The sequence below is a fragment of the Serinus canaria genome, chromosome 9 (genome assembly GCF_022539315.1).
Source record: "Serinus canaria isolate serCan28SL12 chromosome 9, serCan2020, whole genome shotgun sequence".
Classification (NCBI taxonomy): domain Eukaryota; kingdom Metazoa; phylum Chordata; class Aves; order Passeriformes; family Fringillidae; genus Serinus; species Serinus canaria.
The window spans coordinates 20,305,851-20,323,915 of NC_066323.1; the positions used below are offsets into that span (position 1 = coordinate 20,305,851).

Here is an 18,065-nt window from a genome sequence, read left to right on the forward strand (position 1 = left end):
CCAACATCCTTCTCTCTGCAGTGGAGAGAGCTGGATTCCATGGATGGATTGTCAGATGGATAAGGGATTGGCTGGATGGTCACATCGAGGGAGTCAGTGGCTCACAGTGGCCATCAGTGACCGGTGGTGTCCCAGGGTCTGTACTGGGACCAGTGACATTTGAGATCTCCATCACTGGCACAGAGGGTTCGGGGCGCCCTCAGCAGGTTTGCAGGTGACACCAGGCTGAGGGTGCAGTGACACTCCTGAAGGACAGGGTCATCCAGAGGGCCCTGGACAAGCTCCAGAAGGGACTCATGGGAATCTCCTGAGGTTTAACATCACCAAGTGCTGGTGCTGCCCCTGGGTCAGAGCAAACCGTGGGATCAGCCAGGCTGGGGGTGAGTAGAGGGAGCAGCCCCATGAGAAGGACTTGGGGCTGCAGGTGGTGAGGGCTGGCCATGCCCCAACCCTGCCCTGGGTTGATCCCCAGCGTGGGCAGCAGGAAAGGGATTGGGATTGTGCCCCTCTGCCCCTCTCAGGTGAGACCCCATGTGCAGAGCTGCCCCAGCCCTGGGGCCCAGCACAGGAAGGACCTGGAGCTGCTGGAGAGAGTCCAGAGGAGGCACCAGGGTGAGCAGAGGGATGGAGCAGCTCTGCTAGGAGGAAAGGCTGGCACAGCTGGGATTGTTCAGCCTGGAACAGAGAAGCTCTGGGGTGACCTCACTGTCAGTACCTGAAGGAACCAACAAGGAAGCTGGAGAAGGACTTTGGACAAGGGCCTGGAGTGACACACCAAGAGGGAATGGCTTCCCACTGCCGCAGGGTTATATGGGATATCAGGAAGAAATTTATCCCTGTGAGGGAGTTGAGGCCCTGGCACAGGGTGCCCAGAGCAGCTGTGGCTGCCCCTGGATCCCTGGTAGTGTCCAAGGCCAGGTTGGACAGGGCATGGAGGCACCTGGGCTAGTGGAAGATGTCCCTATCCATGGCAGGGAGTTGAATGAGATGGGCTTCCAGGTCTCTTCCCACCCAAAACCATTCCATGATTTTAGTGCTTTTCCCCTAACTGAACACTATTTTTAGCCTTTGGAGGAAGATGGTAACTTTTGTCTCCTCCCTGGACTCGTGAGCAGCAGACCTTGCTGATGGAGGCAGCATTGCTGCTCTTGACTAAGAATCTGCTTCGGAGACCCCAAGCAGAGACCTGGCTTCTCCTGGAGCTCCATTTCCTGGATGGGAAATGGGCTCTTTCACTCTCCCATGTGCCACTCCACTTTGGGGGAGCCCCAACCCATTCCTTCCCTCCCTCCCTCAGCCGTGGACCTCACACCTGCCTCACCACCAGCCTCTCAGAGTCTCTGAGGGTGGTTTGAAGGGAAGTGGCTCAGTACAGCTGCTGGCATTTTCCAGAGCTGGAATCATCTGCATTCACCGCTCGATATTCCCGGCTGAGGCAGGGCAGGGTGACAGCAGGTCATGTGGAAAATCTGTCGGCAGCACTGCCCTGCAGCAAACAGGTTTAGGGTGTGAATGGGGACAGGGCTCAGACCAGCTGCACGCTGAGGGACAGGAGTCACTGCAGCCCCCACACCTCATTTCCACCAAAAAAAATACCCAGAGGGCCAAATTCCTGGGAGAAAACAGACAGGAACAGCCACTGAATTCTGAGGATGAGCAGGAGGGGCCTGACTGTGCTCCCAGACTTCTCAGCACATCCTGCCCACCCTGAAGAGAGGGCAGAGCAAGCCTCCAGAAGCAGCCTGCAGGGGAAGGCAGGCTGCCAGGGCCCTGGAGGGGCTGAGCTCCCACTGGGGTTTTCTGGGATGCTGCAAGGAGCAGTTGGGAGCCCGGAGGGCAGCACCAGCAGCAGCCAAGGATGACGAGCACGGCACGGCACGTAGGCAGCCAACAGCCCAACTTCTCTAGGAATTGTGTCAGTGTGGCCTCAAGGGCACAGTGATTGCTCCACCAGCCCCATGACCAAATCCTGATGGACACTTCCTTTGATCACTCATATCCCGGAGAAGCTGGGGGTCCAGCTCACCCCAACAGCAACTCCCTTGTTCCTTGACATGGACAGGCCAAGGGCTTGGGAGAAGACTTGCACTCAGCAGGGTGAGTCTCCCAGGCCCTGGATGTCAAAGAAAGTCTTGGACATCATAAATCGCACAAGTGCAGCTGAGTTTAACACAAAAGTCAAGAACAAAGGTCATTTGAGGAGTTAAAGGCATCAGCAAATCTCCCCCTGAGTCATGAGGGTCAAGCTGTGTCTGTTCCCACCACGATCAGGCAAACAGGCTTGTGGACACAGGGCTGTCACCATCCCTGAGGAGCATTCCTTCCTGGAAGCACAGCCTGGACACTGCACAAACAGGGACGGGGGGCCATGGAAAGGCCACGTCAGCAGTGCAGCACTGGCAGACAGGGAGGGCTCATGTCCTGTATCTCAGGGCCATCATCCTGCCCAGGTGGCTCTGCACTGAGCTTTCCTCAGCACCTCTTTTGCTCCCTGCCTTTGCTGTGGTTGCAAGAAGGTTGTAAGACAGCCCAGTGTCCCTGCAGAGCAGTGCTGGGAGCAGGCTCACCGTTCCAGAGGTGCAGTGAAGCGGGAAGGCGCGGGGCTCCCAGCCCTCCTCCTGCTCCACAGGGCTCACAATGCACTCCCTGAACCAGAGGTAATGGAGCAGTGCCCCCAGCCAGGCCTTTGCTGAACTCCAGCCACCACTTACACAGCCTTGAGGGATAATTGGGTTTATTTGGTATGTCACAACAGTTTAGTTTGTTCTTAACAACTCTATAAAACTTGGTAAATACAGTTTTATCAGTGAAAGAGCAACACCCACCCCTGATGCCTGTGCAAAGCAGGCAGAATGCCCAGGGCCTTTTAACTGGGATGTTTCTTTAAGCTGCTCTAATGCCTGCAGGGAATGCTGGGGTGAGAGTACAGCTGAGCATTCAGGATGTGGGAGTCATTCCTGGTTCACCTAGGCTGCTCTGAGCTTTCCTTTGGGCTGCCTGACCGGCAGGCGCTGCATGCACCAGGGAGGACCTGAGGAAATCAGCCAGGAGCTGGAAAAGAAATTAATAACTGGACATTGACCTTCACCACCTCCACCAGACAGGTCTTGGTGACTATCTCAGGCAATGTCTCCCTGTCAGACTCCACCAAACCAGATCTCTGCAGTACAAACTGCCCTCAGAGGTGTTGTGCACCCCCAGGCTGGCTGAGGGGTGGAGTCCCTCCCAGCCATCAGCAGGCTCTGCTCTCCTTCGGATCACACAGCACCTCTGGCTGCAGCCCTGTTCCCTTCTGCTTTCCTGATTTGCCTGCAGCTCCCATCCAAGAGCCCCAGCCACACAGGGGACAGTGTCAGAGGCTGCTGCACAAGCAGGAAATCTCCAGAGAAGAAGCATCCCATCCCATGCCATCCCATCCCATCCCATGCCATCCCATCCCATGCCATCCCATCCCCATCCCATGCCGGAGGCTTTGGCTGCAGCCAGGGATGTGGGCAGGACAGCGCCGCAGGGCTGGGGCTCCAGGGAGGTTGGAAGGGGGATGGGTGCTGTCACTCCTCCTGCAGCTCCTTCTTCTGGAAGGCCTGGAGCCTCCTCACCACCGTCTGCTGGATGATCTCCAGCCCCTCTGCATCCAGTTCCTTCATGAGAAGCAGGATGGCATTCAGGACATTGTTCTGTGGGGATAAGGCACACACTGCTTTGTACCAGCAAGCCAGGACAAGGACACTCGATTTGCCCTGTTCTTTCTAGGAGCTCCTCCTCCTCCACCACCACCACCACCACCACCACGGTCAGCAGTTTGGAGCAGCCACCTGCAGCCACTGGACCGGGACTAACAAGCCAGCCCTCGGGGCAAACACAGGCAGAGGCGCATGTGGCACGTGACGGGGCTGGAATGCAGGACAAACCCATCCATCCTCCACCCAGCCCGGTGCCGGCTGCCCACAGCCTCTGGCTGCCGGCCATGCTCCAGCCTGCCTTCTGTCAGGAAAGGCACCTCCCGGAGCGGCTGCACTTGCTCTCCAGCCTGTGTAGGATGGGAAAGGACAGCCCTGCTTTGAGGAATGGGGAGAGCTTGTGCTCTCTGCAAAGGACCCTTGAAGGTCCCCAGCCCTGCCACCACCACAGGACCATTGCCAACGCCAGGTCGTGGCTCTGTCAAATCATGTCCTGAAGGACTCCAGGGAGAGATTCCACAGCCTAAACAGCTGTCCTTCTAGGGAGAATCTTTTGCCCAACATCCAACCTGAACCTCTTCAGCTGCAATGGGGGACCACTTCTCCCATTTTTAGAAGTCAGAGCCTGTGGTACTGCTCTAGGCAGCTATGGCAGAGAGGCAGTGTGGATTAGATCTTGCTCTGCTGATTGATGCAATGGTACCGAGTCCAGCACTCTGCAATTCCCAGCTGAACCACCAAAATCCAGATTCACCCAAGGCTACATGATGGAGGGTGCTGAGGAACCACTTAAGTTTCCTGCTCAGCAGCCACTTCCCAAGGTTTGACCCTTCTCTTGCTAAAGAAACACTTCCTAATTTCCAGTCTGAACCTGCCCTGGCACAGCTTTGAACCATTCCCATGTATCCTATCACTGGATCCCAAGCAGAACACTCAGCATCCCTTCCCTATATCCCCTCCTCAGGAAGCTGCAGAGGGGCATGAGGTCATCCCTTGGCCTCCTTCTCTCCAAACAAACCCACAGCCCTTAGCTGCTCCTGGACATTTCTTCCAGCCCTGGCATCAGCTCTGTTCCCCTCCTCTGGGGACACCCAAGGCTCTTGACGTCCTTCAATGCTGGGGCTCAGCCCTGCATACAAGGAAAAGCAATTTGGTTTTTAAAAGGTACTCACTCTCTTCTTGCAGCTGCAGTCTGTCTCTTGAGGGGAAAAGGAGGAGTATTTATCCCTGGGAACAGGCTTCATATCAAGCTCATCCTGAGTTTTGCTAAAAAAAGGGAGGAAAAGCAAATGTTATTATGACCAGGTGGGAGAACCTTTCTCTGCCAGGCCAATCCTTCCTCATCACAGGCAACCATGCAAGGAGTACCCAGCTGGAAGACCCCAGGGAATGGGCTGGAGCTCCCAGATCAGAGAGGATCCACCCCTGCCTGCACATGCAGCTGATGAGCTCAAGCCACCCCCGAGAGCAGAGGCTGTTTGGCAGACACAGAACCAGCCCCACTGAACCAGCACAGCTCCACTGCAGCAACCAGCACAATGGGAACCTGCACCGGCTGTGGGCCTGGCCCCTGGAATGTCAGGCTCCTTTCCTGCTACACATGAATTCAGCCCAGGAATGCTGGCAGCTGCCCAGCCCTCACTTGGTCTCCTCCAGGCTGCAGCTGAGCAGCTGGCTCTCGGGCTCCGTGCTGGATCCGGCGGTGCTGGACGCGGTGCTGGACCAGCCGTTCTCCAGGCGGCTGCGGGCCGGCGGCGCCGTGATCTCCACGCCATCCACCAGGGCCTGCGACAGCTCCTCCTCTGTCACAGCTGCAAAGGCCACAACAAATGCCTGTTGCTACCAACTGCAGCAGCCCGAGGGGATGGCATCTCCAGCGGGGCAAGTTCTGCTGCTGGAGAGCTGTTCAAAAGGGGTTTGGTCCTAGAGCTGTCTGGCATTTTGCTTTCACCCTCCTCCTGCAGTGAAACCTGTGCAGGAGAATGCTGGAAGCAATCACCAGCCTCCCAAAGCGAGAAGGGTATCAGGGAGGGATGCAAACATGCTTTACTATTTCTGGTCTCTGGAGAAGGCTCCAAAAGCAACCAAATTTCTGTTACTGGATGGAGAAAAAAAAAAAACAGAGAAGCTTTTCTACAGCAGCAGATCCAGTTATAGAACCTTTGTCTGGCCACAGCAAAGAGAGAGCTCTAAAAACCACTAATTAGTGGTACTGTCCGAGCTATAATGAGGCACTCAGTCCTGCTACCATAGGGAAGGGAAAAGGGGATAGGGAAAAGGGCATAGGCAAAAGGGGATGGATAGGCAAAAGGGGATGGAGGAAGAGGAGGCAGATGGAAAAGGGGAAGAGAAACAGAAAAGGAAGACAAAGAGAGCAAACAGCTTAGAAGCACTGGATCTAACTCAACCTCTAACACCTCTTGACTCTAGGAAAACTCAAGGACACCCTCGAGAGGAGCCAACACGTCCCCGTTTCCCAGGTGGCGCTGGTCTGGCGCTGTCTGCAGGTGACCACAGCCCACCCTGGTGGCCCGGGGCTGTTTGCAGGTGACCAGAGCCCACCCTGGTGGCCCGGGGCTGTTTGCTGGTGACCAGAGCCCACCCTGGTTGTCGAGCTTCTGCAGGCTGGGCAGGTTGCGCAGCACAGTCATGCGGTAGCGGTGCGGGTCGGGCCCGCAGCAGGGGTTCTCCGCCAGCCACAGCACCCGCAGCCGCGGCAGCGTCTTCAGGTAGAACAGCTCATCAAGGCTCCTGATGTTGTTCCTCCTCAGGTACAGCTCGCTCAGGTTCTGGCACTGGTGCAGTGGCTCGAGGTCCGAGATGCCGTTCACGCTGCGGAGACATGGTCAGAGCCCATCCTGCCCCATGCAGGGGGGAGCACAGCACTTCCCAGTCCCCTTTCCTGCAACAGCCTGCCCCCAGCATGAAGGGGCCTTCAGCCCATGACTTGTGGCATTTTATCTTTGTCAGCAGAGGGAAGAATTGAAAGAGCTGTTGCTCCACCCCGCTGAGGATGAGAGCCTCTTCCTCCCCCAAACCTGCCGCCTTTTCTGTAGCAGCCCCTCAGACCCACACAAGGAGAATCCGTGTAAGATTCCCAAGTTAAAAGGCTCCAATTCACAGAGCATTGGCTCCATGGAATCCCCAGGATAGGTGAAAGCTGAGCATATTATGGAAAGGGAAAGCTCTAACTGATCACAAAATATTTCAACAAGTATTTCAGAAACAGGCCACAAAGAGAGGCCAAGTACATCCCTGTCGAAACTATGGAGTAGAATTTCAAGAGCAACAGTCCTAAGGGGTTTTATCACTTGTCAAAACAGAGAATATTTTCTCAAGAGCACAGGGAGTAGTGCAGAGGAGCCACTGAGGAATAATCCTGTCTGTATCTCTGCTGCTTGAGAAATGGGGCACGAAGAGCCAGGCAACTCACACACACAACCCCAGCAACATGGGAAGAAAGCATCCCCAGGAAAAGGTGATTTCCCTGCCCTCTCCAAAGCTGGCAAACTGGCATTCACCTGAACGTGATCACCTCGATGTTGGGTAAATCCCGGCATATGGATATCTGGGCAGCAAGAGACAGAAACAACAAGTTGGCACATGTGGGGAAAAATATAAATAAACCCAACTGAAATCACAAAAAGCACCATCAGGAATTTGGCATTGCTTCACTCTAACATGAACTTAACAACACCAGAGATTTTCTGACACAGCAAGGGCAGTGTCAGCAGCTCCTCCAGCCTCTGCTCAGGAGTGGAAGTGCAGTTACCAGCCAGTGTCACATTGCTCTTCTGCTCCAGCAACTCTGCAGCCTCCACACGCAAGAAAGGCTCCCTCCCACCCCTGCCAGCCCTCCCCTAGCAACGGAACCTAAATCCAAAACCACCACAGAGGTAGGACTCAGGGTCCTGCTCTCCGAGGCTCCATGCTGGGCCTCAGAAAGAAATTTTCCGATGTGGAAACAGCAGTGATGACATTTTTTTTATGGTGTGAGATGCTAATCAACCCTGAAAAGCCCTGCAGAGCACAGGCACCAGGCCAGCCCGAAGCCAGGCCCTCCCCACTGCCCTGCCAACCCCATGGCCTCTATGGTGTCCCCGCTCCAGCTGTGGGCCCAGGCTCCTCTGGCTCCTCCAGTACTTACATCCGTCAGGTGGCTGCCCCTGCAAGAGGAGAGGGGAGTCAGGGAGAGCACAGCAGGGCTCAGCCTCCCCTTGCACCCCCCACAGCCGGGTTCACAACCCCAGCCCCCAGCCTGGCCCCACCAAACTGCTCCAGCACAGTCTGTCATGGGCCTTGCTGTGCCTCTCCTTTCCCAGCCCTGACTGCTCTCTCTCACCCAGCCCTACCTGATACCCCTCACCCAGCACTGCCCATTCCCCACTCCCGCCCATCTGCCCCTACCCACCCCTGTCCCACCTCCCCATCCCTGCCTGATACCCAGCTCCCTCCCTCCTGCCCTCCCTCCATCCTTGTCTCCCCTCCCCATCCCTGACACCCAGATCCCTCCTTCCTGCCCTCCCTCCACCCTTGTCCCCCCTCCCCATGCCCGTGTCCCCAGCGTCACCCCTGCCTATCCCACCTCCATCCCTTCCTGTCCCCTCCTCATCCTGGCCTGCCACCCCACCTCCACCCCTGCCCATCCCCTCTCCTGATCCCAGCCTGTGCTCCCAGCCCAGGCCTGCCTGTCCCCCCCTCCATCACTGTCCTCTCAGCCTCATCCGAGCCTGTCCTCCTTCCTCATCCCTGCCTGTCCCCCCCTCAGCCCCAGTTCCCGGCCCCTTGTCCCTGCTGTCCCCGCGCCCACCAGCAGTTGAGGCGGCGGACGCCGTCGAGCGCGGCCGCCTTGGCCTGTGCCAGCACGGCCGCCCGGCTCAGCCTCATGCCGAGCCGGGCCGCGGCTGCAGGGGCGGCACCGCTGGGCTCAGGCCCCGCCCGGCCGGGGCGGCTCCGCAGCTCCGGGGCTGGATTCGCCTCCTCCTCCCCGCCCCGCCGCGGGCCAGGCACGGCCGCAGCCCCCTGGGCTGGATTCGCCTCCTCCTCGCCGCCGCCCCCGGGCCCCGCCGCGCCCCGCCCGCCCGAGCGCCGCTGCCGCAACGGGCGCGCGTTCAGGTGGTTGGTTATTCGTGTTTACGGGTAAATCCTATTAGGAGTTTAATTATGTCTTATTAGAGAATGTTTTGTACACAGAGCTGCGCCTTTGTGGGTGTATATTTATGTGGAAGGATCACCATGGAATGGTTTGGGCTGGATGGGAAAAGCCCATCTCATTCCAAAGCCCTGACACGGGCAAGGACTACTTTCACTATCTCGGGTTGCTCCAAGTCCTGTCCAGACCGCCTTGAAGACGTCTAGGGTTGGGCACAGTTTGCTTCTCTAGGCAACCTGTACCAGGGCCTCACCACCCTCACATTGAGGATTTTTTCCCTAATATCTAATCGAAACCCACTCCTTCAATTTGAACCCATTTCCCCTTGAAATAACACATGAGTGTATAATTTTAAACACTCGTGTGGTTTATGTGACTTTACACATATATCCCCATATACCCCTCTATCAATACACAAATGCAGAGTGCATAAATAAAATATATCTACATTTTCTATAATAAATTTATAAATAAATAAATCTATTTTCTATAATAAATATATAACTTATGCCCTCTCACCCATCCCTGCCTGCTCCCCATTTGCATCCTTGACCCCCTCTCTTCTCAATCAGTTCCTAAACATTCCAACAGGTGATAGTTCAGCCCTTGAACTATTGTACAAATAATAGTTAATTACTATCTCAAGAATGACTAATACAGCACTACAGTTTCTTACTCCTCTTATCCCATGTGACAATAAGAAAACTAACACTCACCTTTGACTCAGCCTTCGGACTCAAGGGGTTCAGGACTCGTTTTTACAGAGCCAAAGTCCTTTAGGAATCTTCTGGACTACTGGGTTTCTACACCACCGTATGATGTGGTGCAGGGAAACCTCCAGTTTGTATCTTTGTGGGTGTAACAGCAGCAGGTGGTTAAATGGGAGAGCTGGAATAAAAAGGTCTGGAGAAGCAGTATGGTTAGCCCAAAAAAGGGATTAATGCAGTTTCCCAGTGTTTTTCTGTGTGTTTCCACCTGATTTGGCAACAGAAACAACTGCAGGATGGGGGCTGGGTGTTCCCTGTTTGGTTGTGTGGGTGTTTGGGTGCTGCTGCAAAAGGAATGGTTCAGGTGTGTAAATGGGACACTTCGGCACATAATTTACAAAATCACAGAATCGTTGAGGTAGGAAAACACCTCCAAGTTCATCAAGTCCAACCTGTGACCGATCCCCACTGTTGGAGGCACAGAGTTTGTGGTGATTGGGGTGGGGCTGAGCCCCATCCCCAGTGGGCACAGCTGTGAGCAGCAGGTGAGCAGCACGGACAGCAACGAGCCATGGAGTGCCCAAGGGCACTGACCAACCACCAAAGGGAGCAGAGGGCACACAGGTGCAGTGCATGTGGGATGAAGTGTATGAAAGGTTGTACTGTAGAACAACAAAGAGCCGCAGATGCTGAAGCTTTCTGGAGTGACACAATGTTATTCTGTACGGGCAGATGCCTGAAGCTTCCTGATGTGGTAAGGTGTTACTCTGCTTGGGTAAATGCTTAAAGCCTTCTGAAATGTGTGGTGATACTCTGTATATTGTGGCCTCCTCAACTGCAACATGTGCTGTGACACCTCACCTTGTCACCAGCCCAGAGGACTGAGTGCCATGTCCAGGTATTCCTTGGACACCTGCAGGGATAGGGACTCAATATCTCCCTAGGCAGCCCTTTCCAAGGCCTGTCCACCCTTACAGTGAAGGAATTCCTCATGATGTCAAACCTGAGCCTTCCCTGGCACAGCTTGAGGTCGTTTCCTCTCGTCCTTTTCCCTGGAAGCAGAGCCCAACCACCCTCCAGCTGTCCTCTCCTGTCAGGGAGTTGTGCAGAGCCACAGGGTCCCCCCTGAGCCTCCTTTGCTCCAGGCTGAGCCCCTTTCCAGCTCCCTCAGCCCCTCCTGGTGCTCCATTCCATTCCCTGGACACTCTCCAGCCCTCAATGTCCTTCCAGAATTGCTGGGCCCAGAACAGTCCCCAGGGCTGGAGGTGCCTCACAGGTCCCAGCACAGAGGGGCAGTCACTGCCCTGGGCTCGCTGGACACCCTGTTCCTGATATGAGCCAGTGGTGAACATGGTGGTGCCTGGTTAATGGCTGGTCTCGAAGTTAGAGAGCATTTCCAGCCTTAATTATTCCATGGTTCTATGGAACACACTGGAAGTGAACCCTTGTTTGTGGTGATGGCCTTGTGTTGGGAGAGGAGATGGGTGGCACTGAACTCCTTCCCCTCCTGATTGCTGCACTTCCAGATAAGGGAAGGGCTGAGGGGTGTGTTGTTTGGGATCAGTGGAGATGCACTTTTCAGGAAAAATGTGGGATAAATGGGTTAGGCAGATCATCCCACTGCACTTAGCTGCCATCACACCCACAGACAGCCAGGACAGAGTTGGTGCATGAGGATTTTAGAGCTGGATATGCAAGGACTCAGATGGAGCAATTATTGGATTTTTTAGGTTTTCTGTGTCTGTCCACAGACCAGCTGGAATGAGAAAACTCAGTATCGGGGCACTTGGGCTGTGTGTCAGTGAGGGCAACAGCAGGAGCTGAGGAAGAGCAATATCCAGGACTTTGTGGTACCTTTGTTCACCAAATCCCAGGCTGCTTTCACTTCCACTGGAACGTGGAACAGCCAAGCATGATTCTAACCACCCAGCTCTGCAATCCCAGCCCCTGCACTGCTGGCAGCCAAGCCAGTCCCCGAGACAGGCTAAGGAGATTAAGGAATCTTCTCTAGATGCCACAGAGAGATTTTTGTGCTCATCCTGCTGGAAAAAGCACAGGTCAGTCAGTTTTACTGGCACTGTCTGATCCGATACCTCTCCTGAGACTGAATCAGACACAAACATTTATTTCATCCAGGTTAATTAAATAAAGTCTATTTTAATCCACAGTTTAATTCTGCAAGCAGTAGCAATAATCATCTCAGGCAGACCTCTGCCCCAGTCTTTTAAAAAGAGAGCAGTTAAATAATGCATTTAGGCTTTTAAAGTGCATGGAGAGAACAGGAGAACCCCTGAGGCCTAGGAGCACGTGGCCTCTCCAGGCTGCACAGGATCACCTATAATCCATGGCACATCCACATCCTGCTCACAGCCCTGCAGTGTCACTAGTGGATCTTCCAATGTTCCAGAGCAGGGGTCAGGTATCCCCATGGGCCTGATGAGGCCTCACCTCACCCCCTAATTCCTGGTGGTGGGTTGTGGTCACTTTTTGAGTCTGTGGGAGCCAGAGAGCAAAAAGCTCTTTGCACACTTGGGCTCATATCTGAAGTACCTTCAGTCAGATCTGTACTACACAGCAGCCTCACATTTCTTTTCCTGCTTTGTATCAGTGTTTTATAAAATGAGCCTATTAGAACCTGTTTAATGGCTTTGTGGAGGGTGCAGGAAAGCCATTTCTTGCTTGTGTGCAGGAAATGCCCAAGTTTGGCAAGAGCAAACAAAATAATTGTGTCGTGATGGATGGAGACAGACACGTCATACAGGCTCTGTCAGTTTTCAGTTTGGGAAACAGCCCCTCTTATTCCCTCTGAAGAGCCAGCTAAGAGGAGCTCCTGTGTCTACAAGACACTTCCAGAGCTAGGGAGGCAGATGAGCACTCCAGTGCCAAATTAACAGAGGATCTTCTTCAGAATTTCTGGGGAAAAACTTTGGAGAGGATTTCCAGGAAAGTTCCTGCTCCCTCTCTTGTCCTGTGATGACACCAGCACTAATGCTAACATTTCACCATAATGCAGCTGCACAGACACCACAGCCACACCTGACACTACCTGGGGACACTGCACAGTTCCAGTGGCCTGAGCAGGATGAGGAATTTCCCAACATACAAGATCTATCTCACCCAACAAATATAAATTCCCAAGGCAGACATCCACAGTAAAGGGAAATCACAGCCAAGAGCATAAAATGAGTATTGAGGAGCTGGTGTGAGTCCAGAGAAAGGAAATGAGCTGGGGAAAGAGCTGGAGCAACAGGAGGGGCTGAGGGAGCTGGGAAAGGGGCTCAGCCTGGAGAAAAAGAGGCTCGGGGGAATCTTCTGGCTCTGCACAACTCCCTGACAGGGTCAGGAGTCTGCCTCCATTCCCAGGGAACAAGTTGTGGACTCAGCAGCGTAAGGTGGATGGTTGGACTTGATTTTTCCAACCTAAATGATTCTGATCTGTTCTGCTCACTTCCTTCTGCTCTTTTGGCAGGAAGTTGAGCTGGGACTTGGGGATAAAGGTTACTCCTAGCAGGATGGTTTCTGTGATCCCCTTGCAGCAGAGAGCTGCACAGGTGCTGGGTGTGGCAGAGCTCTGGGGAGCATAGAGCCAGGAAAGGCTACAGTGGGAGTCACATGGAAAAGGTGCCATACATGCTCCAGGGAAAAGCTGTTTGAGACTCTGGTCTGTCCCCCTCGGCAGCAGAGCCGCACACGTTCCCTACTGATTCCTGAGCTGCCTCACTCCCTCCTGTGGTTCCTGCTGCTCTGGAATTGTGTCCATGTGCTGTGTGGGTGGTGTGGGGGAAGAGAGGCTGAGGGCAGCAGGAGCTGCCAGGCTGGCTCTGCAGCTGCACACGTGTGCTGCTGGAACAAACAAACTTTCCATAACTTCCACAAGTGTGGCTTTTTCAGCCTGCAATTCAGTAGGCAAATGCAACAACCCCCCAGCTGAGCATCCCTGTTTGCCTTTTACATGATAAATGTGGCAAATATAGCAGGTGACTCATTCCATTGATCCTGAGAATAAACTGTGCAGGTGGATTTGTGAAACTTCCAAGATGGACTTGGAATCAGGAATTTAAGTAATTCCCACCTTTGTTTTTATGGTTTTCTGGATTTTTTTTCCTTTGGTTGGTTATCCTAACATCAAAATTCAATCTCAATTAGCATGGATTAGCAGGACCTATGGATGTACTTCAGCATTTGCTCAGCTGAGGAACAGCTGGAAGGTTTCCACCAGGAGTTGATTTGGATGTAGTCAGAGCAGCCCAGACACCTCAACAGTGTAAGCACAAGCCAGTCTTCTCCACCTGGGATCAATTTTAGGGATTACACACAACTAGATAGAGGGAAATTGCTGTTCTGGGAGCTGTTACTGCAGCTCTGAGCCACAAACATTTTTTTCTACTCATGACTTTTCACTCACTCTTTGTTCCTAATCTTTAATCTTCACTTACATGTTCTTAATCGTCACTTAATCTTTGTTCTTGGATGACACTGACCTCCTAAGGGGGTGTGTGAGGAAGGAACAGGATTAAGAGGTGAAACAACTTGGCTGCAAAGCAGCATTGTCCTTGGTAGATCTGGGTGGAGAAAAGTGCTGGTTCAGCTCCCTGTGCCTCTTTGTGCCCTTCTCCAGATCCTTTTAAAATTCCTTATAGCTCCCACTCTGTTTAGGCTCCCTTCACTAAATCCTCAGAAAGGAGGAAGGCAAGAGGGAGCCTCGTGGGCCCACCCTGACTCTAATATTCTGCCCTTTTCCCATGTTTTTTGGTCTCTTTATAAGGGAGGGACATATCATCCTGATCCCTTCAGGCTCCTTCCTGTGCATCTCACAGCATCACACACTCTGCATAAAGAAACATCATATTTTACTTTGATTTTCAAATCAGCAGGATTCCAATTCCCATGTAAATGTATTCACAGGATGCATGTTATTGGCAAAAGGGACTGATAACAACTGTCTCTACAGAGCCCTGGGTGTAGTGGAACTTGCTCCTTATTTTGTCATTTCAGCTGTAACCACCAGGCTGTTTCTTTTCATCCTGGACCTGTTCCCTGGGAGCACAGCCTGACCAGCCCCAGCTGTCCCCTCCTGTCAGGGAGTTTTGCAGAGCCAGAGGGTCCCCCCTGAGCCTCCTTTGCTCCAGGCTGAGCCCCTTTCCCAGCTCCCTCAGCCCCTCCTGCTGCTCCATTCCCTTCCCCAGCTCTGTTCCCTTCCTGGACACACTCCAGCCCCTCGATGTCCTTCCAGAATTGCTGGGCCCAGAACTGTCCCCAGGGCTGGAGGTGCCTCACAGGTCCCAGCACAGAGGGGCAGTCATTGCCCTGGGCTCGCTGGACCCATGGCCGGGACAGCCCAGGGGCCATTGGCCTCTTGCCCACCTGGGCACACCTGGCTCGTGTCTGGCTGCTGTCACCAGCACACCCAGGGCCTGTCCCAGCTTTCCAGCCACTCTGTCCCCAGCCTGGAGCTGCATGGGCTTGCTGTGACCAAAGGGCAGGACCTGGAACTTGGCCTTGCTGACCCTCACCCTGTTGTCCTCAGCCCATGGATCCAGCCTGTCCAGATCCCTCTGAAGAGCCTTCCTGTTCTCCACATTCCCACCCAACTTGGTGTCACCTATGAATGTACTGAGGGTGACCAAACCCTTTGTCCAGATCATGGATAAAGATATTAAGCAGTGCTGGGTCCAACACTGAGCCCTGGAGTGCCCCAGTGGTGCCCAGCCCAAGCTGGATGTAACTCCATTCCCACCATTCCCTGTGCTCAGCCATCAGCCAGGTTTTTGCCCAGCAAATGGTGCATCCATGGAAGCCATGAGCAACCAGTTTCTCAGGGAGAATGCTGTAGGAAACAGTGTCCAAGGCACAGGTGAGACTTTAAATTTAACTGCAAAAGGTGTTTCACAAACTCTGGCAGGAATATATCTGTGGAGACCATGGCCAGGAGGCTCCCAAATCCAGATTGACAAGCTGGAAGTGGCCTAAGCAAACAAAAAATGCCTCTTCAATCCGTCTGCACTCCCTGCACAAAAGGTTGCCTCTCTGGGTGCTGCTGGTAGCAGGGAGATAATCTCCTTGGGATCATCTCACACATCTCTGTCACTGCTGCAGAGGCCAGGCACAGGCAGAGGCAGGCTCAGGTGTTCCCCAAAGGTAGGGAGCCTTCCTTAACTGCTGCTTACCCACATTTAAATGTGAGGGAAAGGATCAAATCATGCTCACATCAGTTGTTTATTTTCCTCCATGCCCTCTTCTCCTGCTCAGAATATTTTTGGGAGCTTTGGGATGTCTACCACCATGGGACAGGGAAGAGGCCCTCATTCCTAGGAAATTCCAGATGATTTATCCCTGCTGGTGTCTTCTTATACTGCTGGTGAATGGGAAGAACTTGAGGAGAGGGGGGAGTGCCTCCCTGCAGTGAGGGTTGTAGGCAGTTCTGGGGTTTGCAGTCTCATGTCCATTAAACTTCCTGCAAGAAAGGCAGGAGGAGCTGAGGTCACTTGGTCTGTTCAGCCTGGGGAAGGGGAGGCTGAGGGCAGAGCTCATCAGGGGCTGCAGCTTCCTTGGGGCAGTTCCAATCTCTGCTCTCTCTGACCACAGACAGGACCCAGGCCACAGCTGGAGCTGTGTCAGGTGGGGGTTAGACTGGATAGCAGGAAAAGGTTGTTCCTCCAGCGGGTGCTGGGGCACTGACCAGGTTTCCAGTGAATGGGCACAGCCCCAAGACTGCCAGAGCTCCAGCAGCATTTGGATAACACTCTCAGGCACAGGGTGGGATTATTGGGGTGTCTGTGCAGGGCCAGGGTTTGGACTGGATGATCCTTGTGGCTCCCTTCCAGCTCAGGATCAGCGTGTCAGTAACTGTGCTGTAACACAAGCAAAGCACTCAGATGAAACTACTCACATAAACAAACCCTGTGGTATTTTTAAATCACCAAAAGCTGCAAAAATACTGCTCACCTTCCTCTTTAGCTGATAAATTTACCTTTGTGTTCTGGGGCTGCCAGGGAGAGGGAAGGCAGCCAAACAACCTCTGGCTTGTCTCTTCTCACAAGTGTCAGAGGTGATGGAAATGGAGCTGGGGTTCCCCCTGGGTGCCTCTGTAGTCATCACCTGGGAATGCAGGGTGAAGCTATCAGTGATTTGCTCTCTTCCCTTTGCACTTTTCTTCCAGCCTGCTCTCCTGGCATTCTCAGCTGCTGCCACTTCTTCAATCTGTGTGGGAAATGGCACCAGGAATAACCCTGGTGGCCAAAAATCCCACTTAGAAGAGGTACAGACCTGTTCGGGTCTCTGCCTTGCTGCTTGTTAACAGCACAACGGGGCAGGCAGGGCATTACCCAGCCCTCACTGCACAGGAAATGCGTTTCAGTGAAGAAAAATACTCAGTGAAGAAAAATACTCCCTGCTGGGATGTCAGGTGGTTATGGAAGCATTTCTGGAGCAGGATTATGTCCTGCAGTGGCAGATTGTGGGATAACAGCTGCACTTTCAAATTGAAAGGGAGTTGGTTTGGATTAGATATTAGGGGGAAAATTGCTCCCTGTAAAGGTGGGGAGGCCCTGGCACAGGGTGCCCAGAGAAGCTGTGGCTGCCCCATCCCTGGCAGTGTTCCAGCCAGGCTGAACAGGACTTGGAGTACCTGGGATAGTGGAAGGTGTCCCTGCCCGTGGCAGGGGATAGAAATGGATGAGCTTTAAGGTCCCTTTCACACTAGACAATTCTGGGACTCCCTGGGATGAGCTGAGCAGGTGCAATGTCTCCTCCTGTCTCCCAGCTCCAAGCTTTGTGCGGTGTTGTGGTTTGAAAAGCACTGAAGAAGTTGGTATTTTGGTTAAACCACAGCTGTGTGTTTTGAGTCCGGGTGGTCCTCTCTGTGTGGGTGTCCTTTGCTAATCCCTGCACAGCTCTGGCCCTTCGGGGCTGCCGGTGCTTTACTGGTGCTGCTTATGACATAAAATAGATACAATGGAGGTGTTTGTGACACTCCTCGCTGTGCATATTTTGTGGGAAACTATGCCAAGGACGGAGGGAAACCCGCTATTTCAGCGACACTCTGCTGCCCTCGAGCGGGTGCCTAAGAAATATCCTGCTCTTCCCTGCCCACCTGATCTGAACTAATGCTTTAACACTCAAAAAATAGACCCTCGCAATCACATTTTTAAACCGTTTCCGCGGCCTGGCGAGGTCGAGGGCCACGACCTCACCGAGGGCAAAGGCGCGGAGTCTCACCTGAGGGGAAGAAGGGGGCGGTGCCTTAATGGGGCGGGGCTTCCTGAGGGCGGGGTCGTGGATGTCGCCTCACGACTGGCGTCAGGGGCGTGGCCTCAAGTCGAGGGGCGTGGCCATCGCACACAGGGCGGAGGGCCCTGCGGTTTGGGAGTGGGCGTCGCCAAAAGGGGGCGTGGCCTCTCATCAAGGACGGCCTCGGGGCAGGGGCGTGTTCTTAAGGCGTGGTCTAAACTTGGGGGCGTGGTTTTCCCTTTGGGGGCGGTGCCGTGTGGGGCGTGGCTTTGGGGCGCGGCCTACGGCTCAGGGATG

General features: G+C 53.9%; 1 protein-coding gene across 1 annotated transcript; it reads right to left on the reverse strand.

The window, feature by feature from the left end:
* Positions 1-2,717: 2,717 nt before the first annotated feature.
* On the reverse strand, positions 2,718-8,584 carry CFAP410 (cilia and flagella associated protein 410). Its single transcript, XM_009089290.4, has 7 exons — positions 8,491-8,584; positions 7,828-7,846; positions 7,202-7,248; positions 6,283-6,512; positions 5,323-5,491; positions 4,853-4,946; positions 2,718-3,677 (listed from the first exon to the last, which is right to left on the reverse strand). Exons 1-7 carry the CDS (start codon positions 8,565-8,567, stop codon positions 3,552-3,554), a joined length of 762 nt encoding a protein of 253 aa, XP_009087538.1. The 5' UTR covers positions 8,568-8,584; the 3' UTR covers positions 2,718-3,551.
* Positions 8,585-18,065: the final 9,481 nt, after the last annotated feature.

Coding starts and splice junctions, on each gene's coding strand:
- CFAP410 (XM_009089290.4), bottom strand. CDS start 8,567: ATGAGGCTGAGCCGGGCGGCCGTGCTGGCACAGGCCAAGGCGGCCGCG. Junction 6,513..7,201: donor ATCGAGGTGATCACGTTCAG/GTGAATGCCAGT, acceptor ATGTCTCCGCAG/CGTGAACGGCATCTCGGACC. Junction 3,678..4,852: donor ACTGCAGCTGCAAGAAGAGA/GTGAGTACCTTT, acceptor TTATCCCCACAG/AACAATGTCCTGAATGCCAT.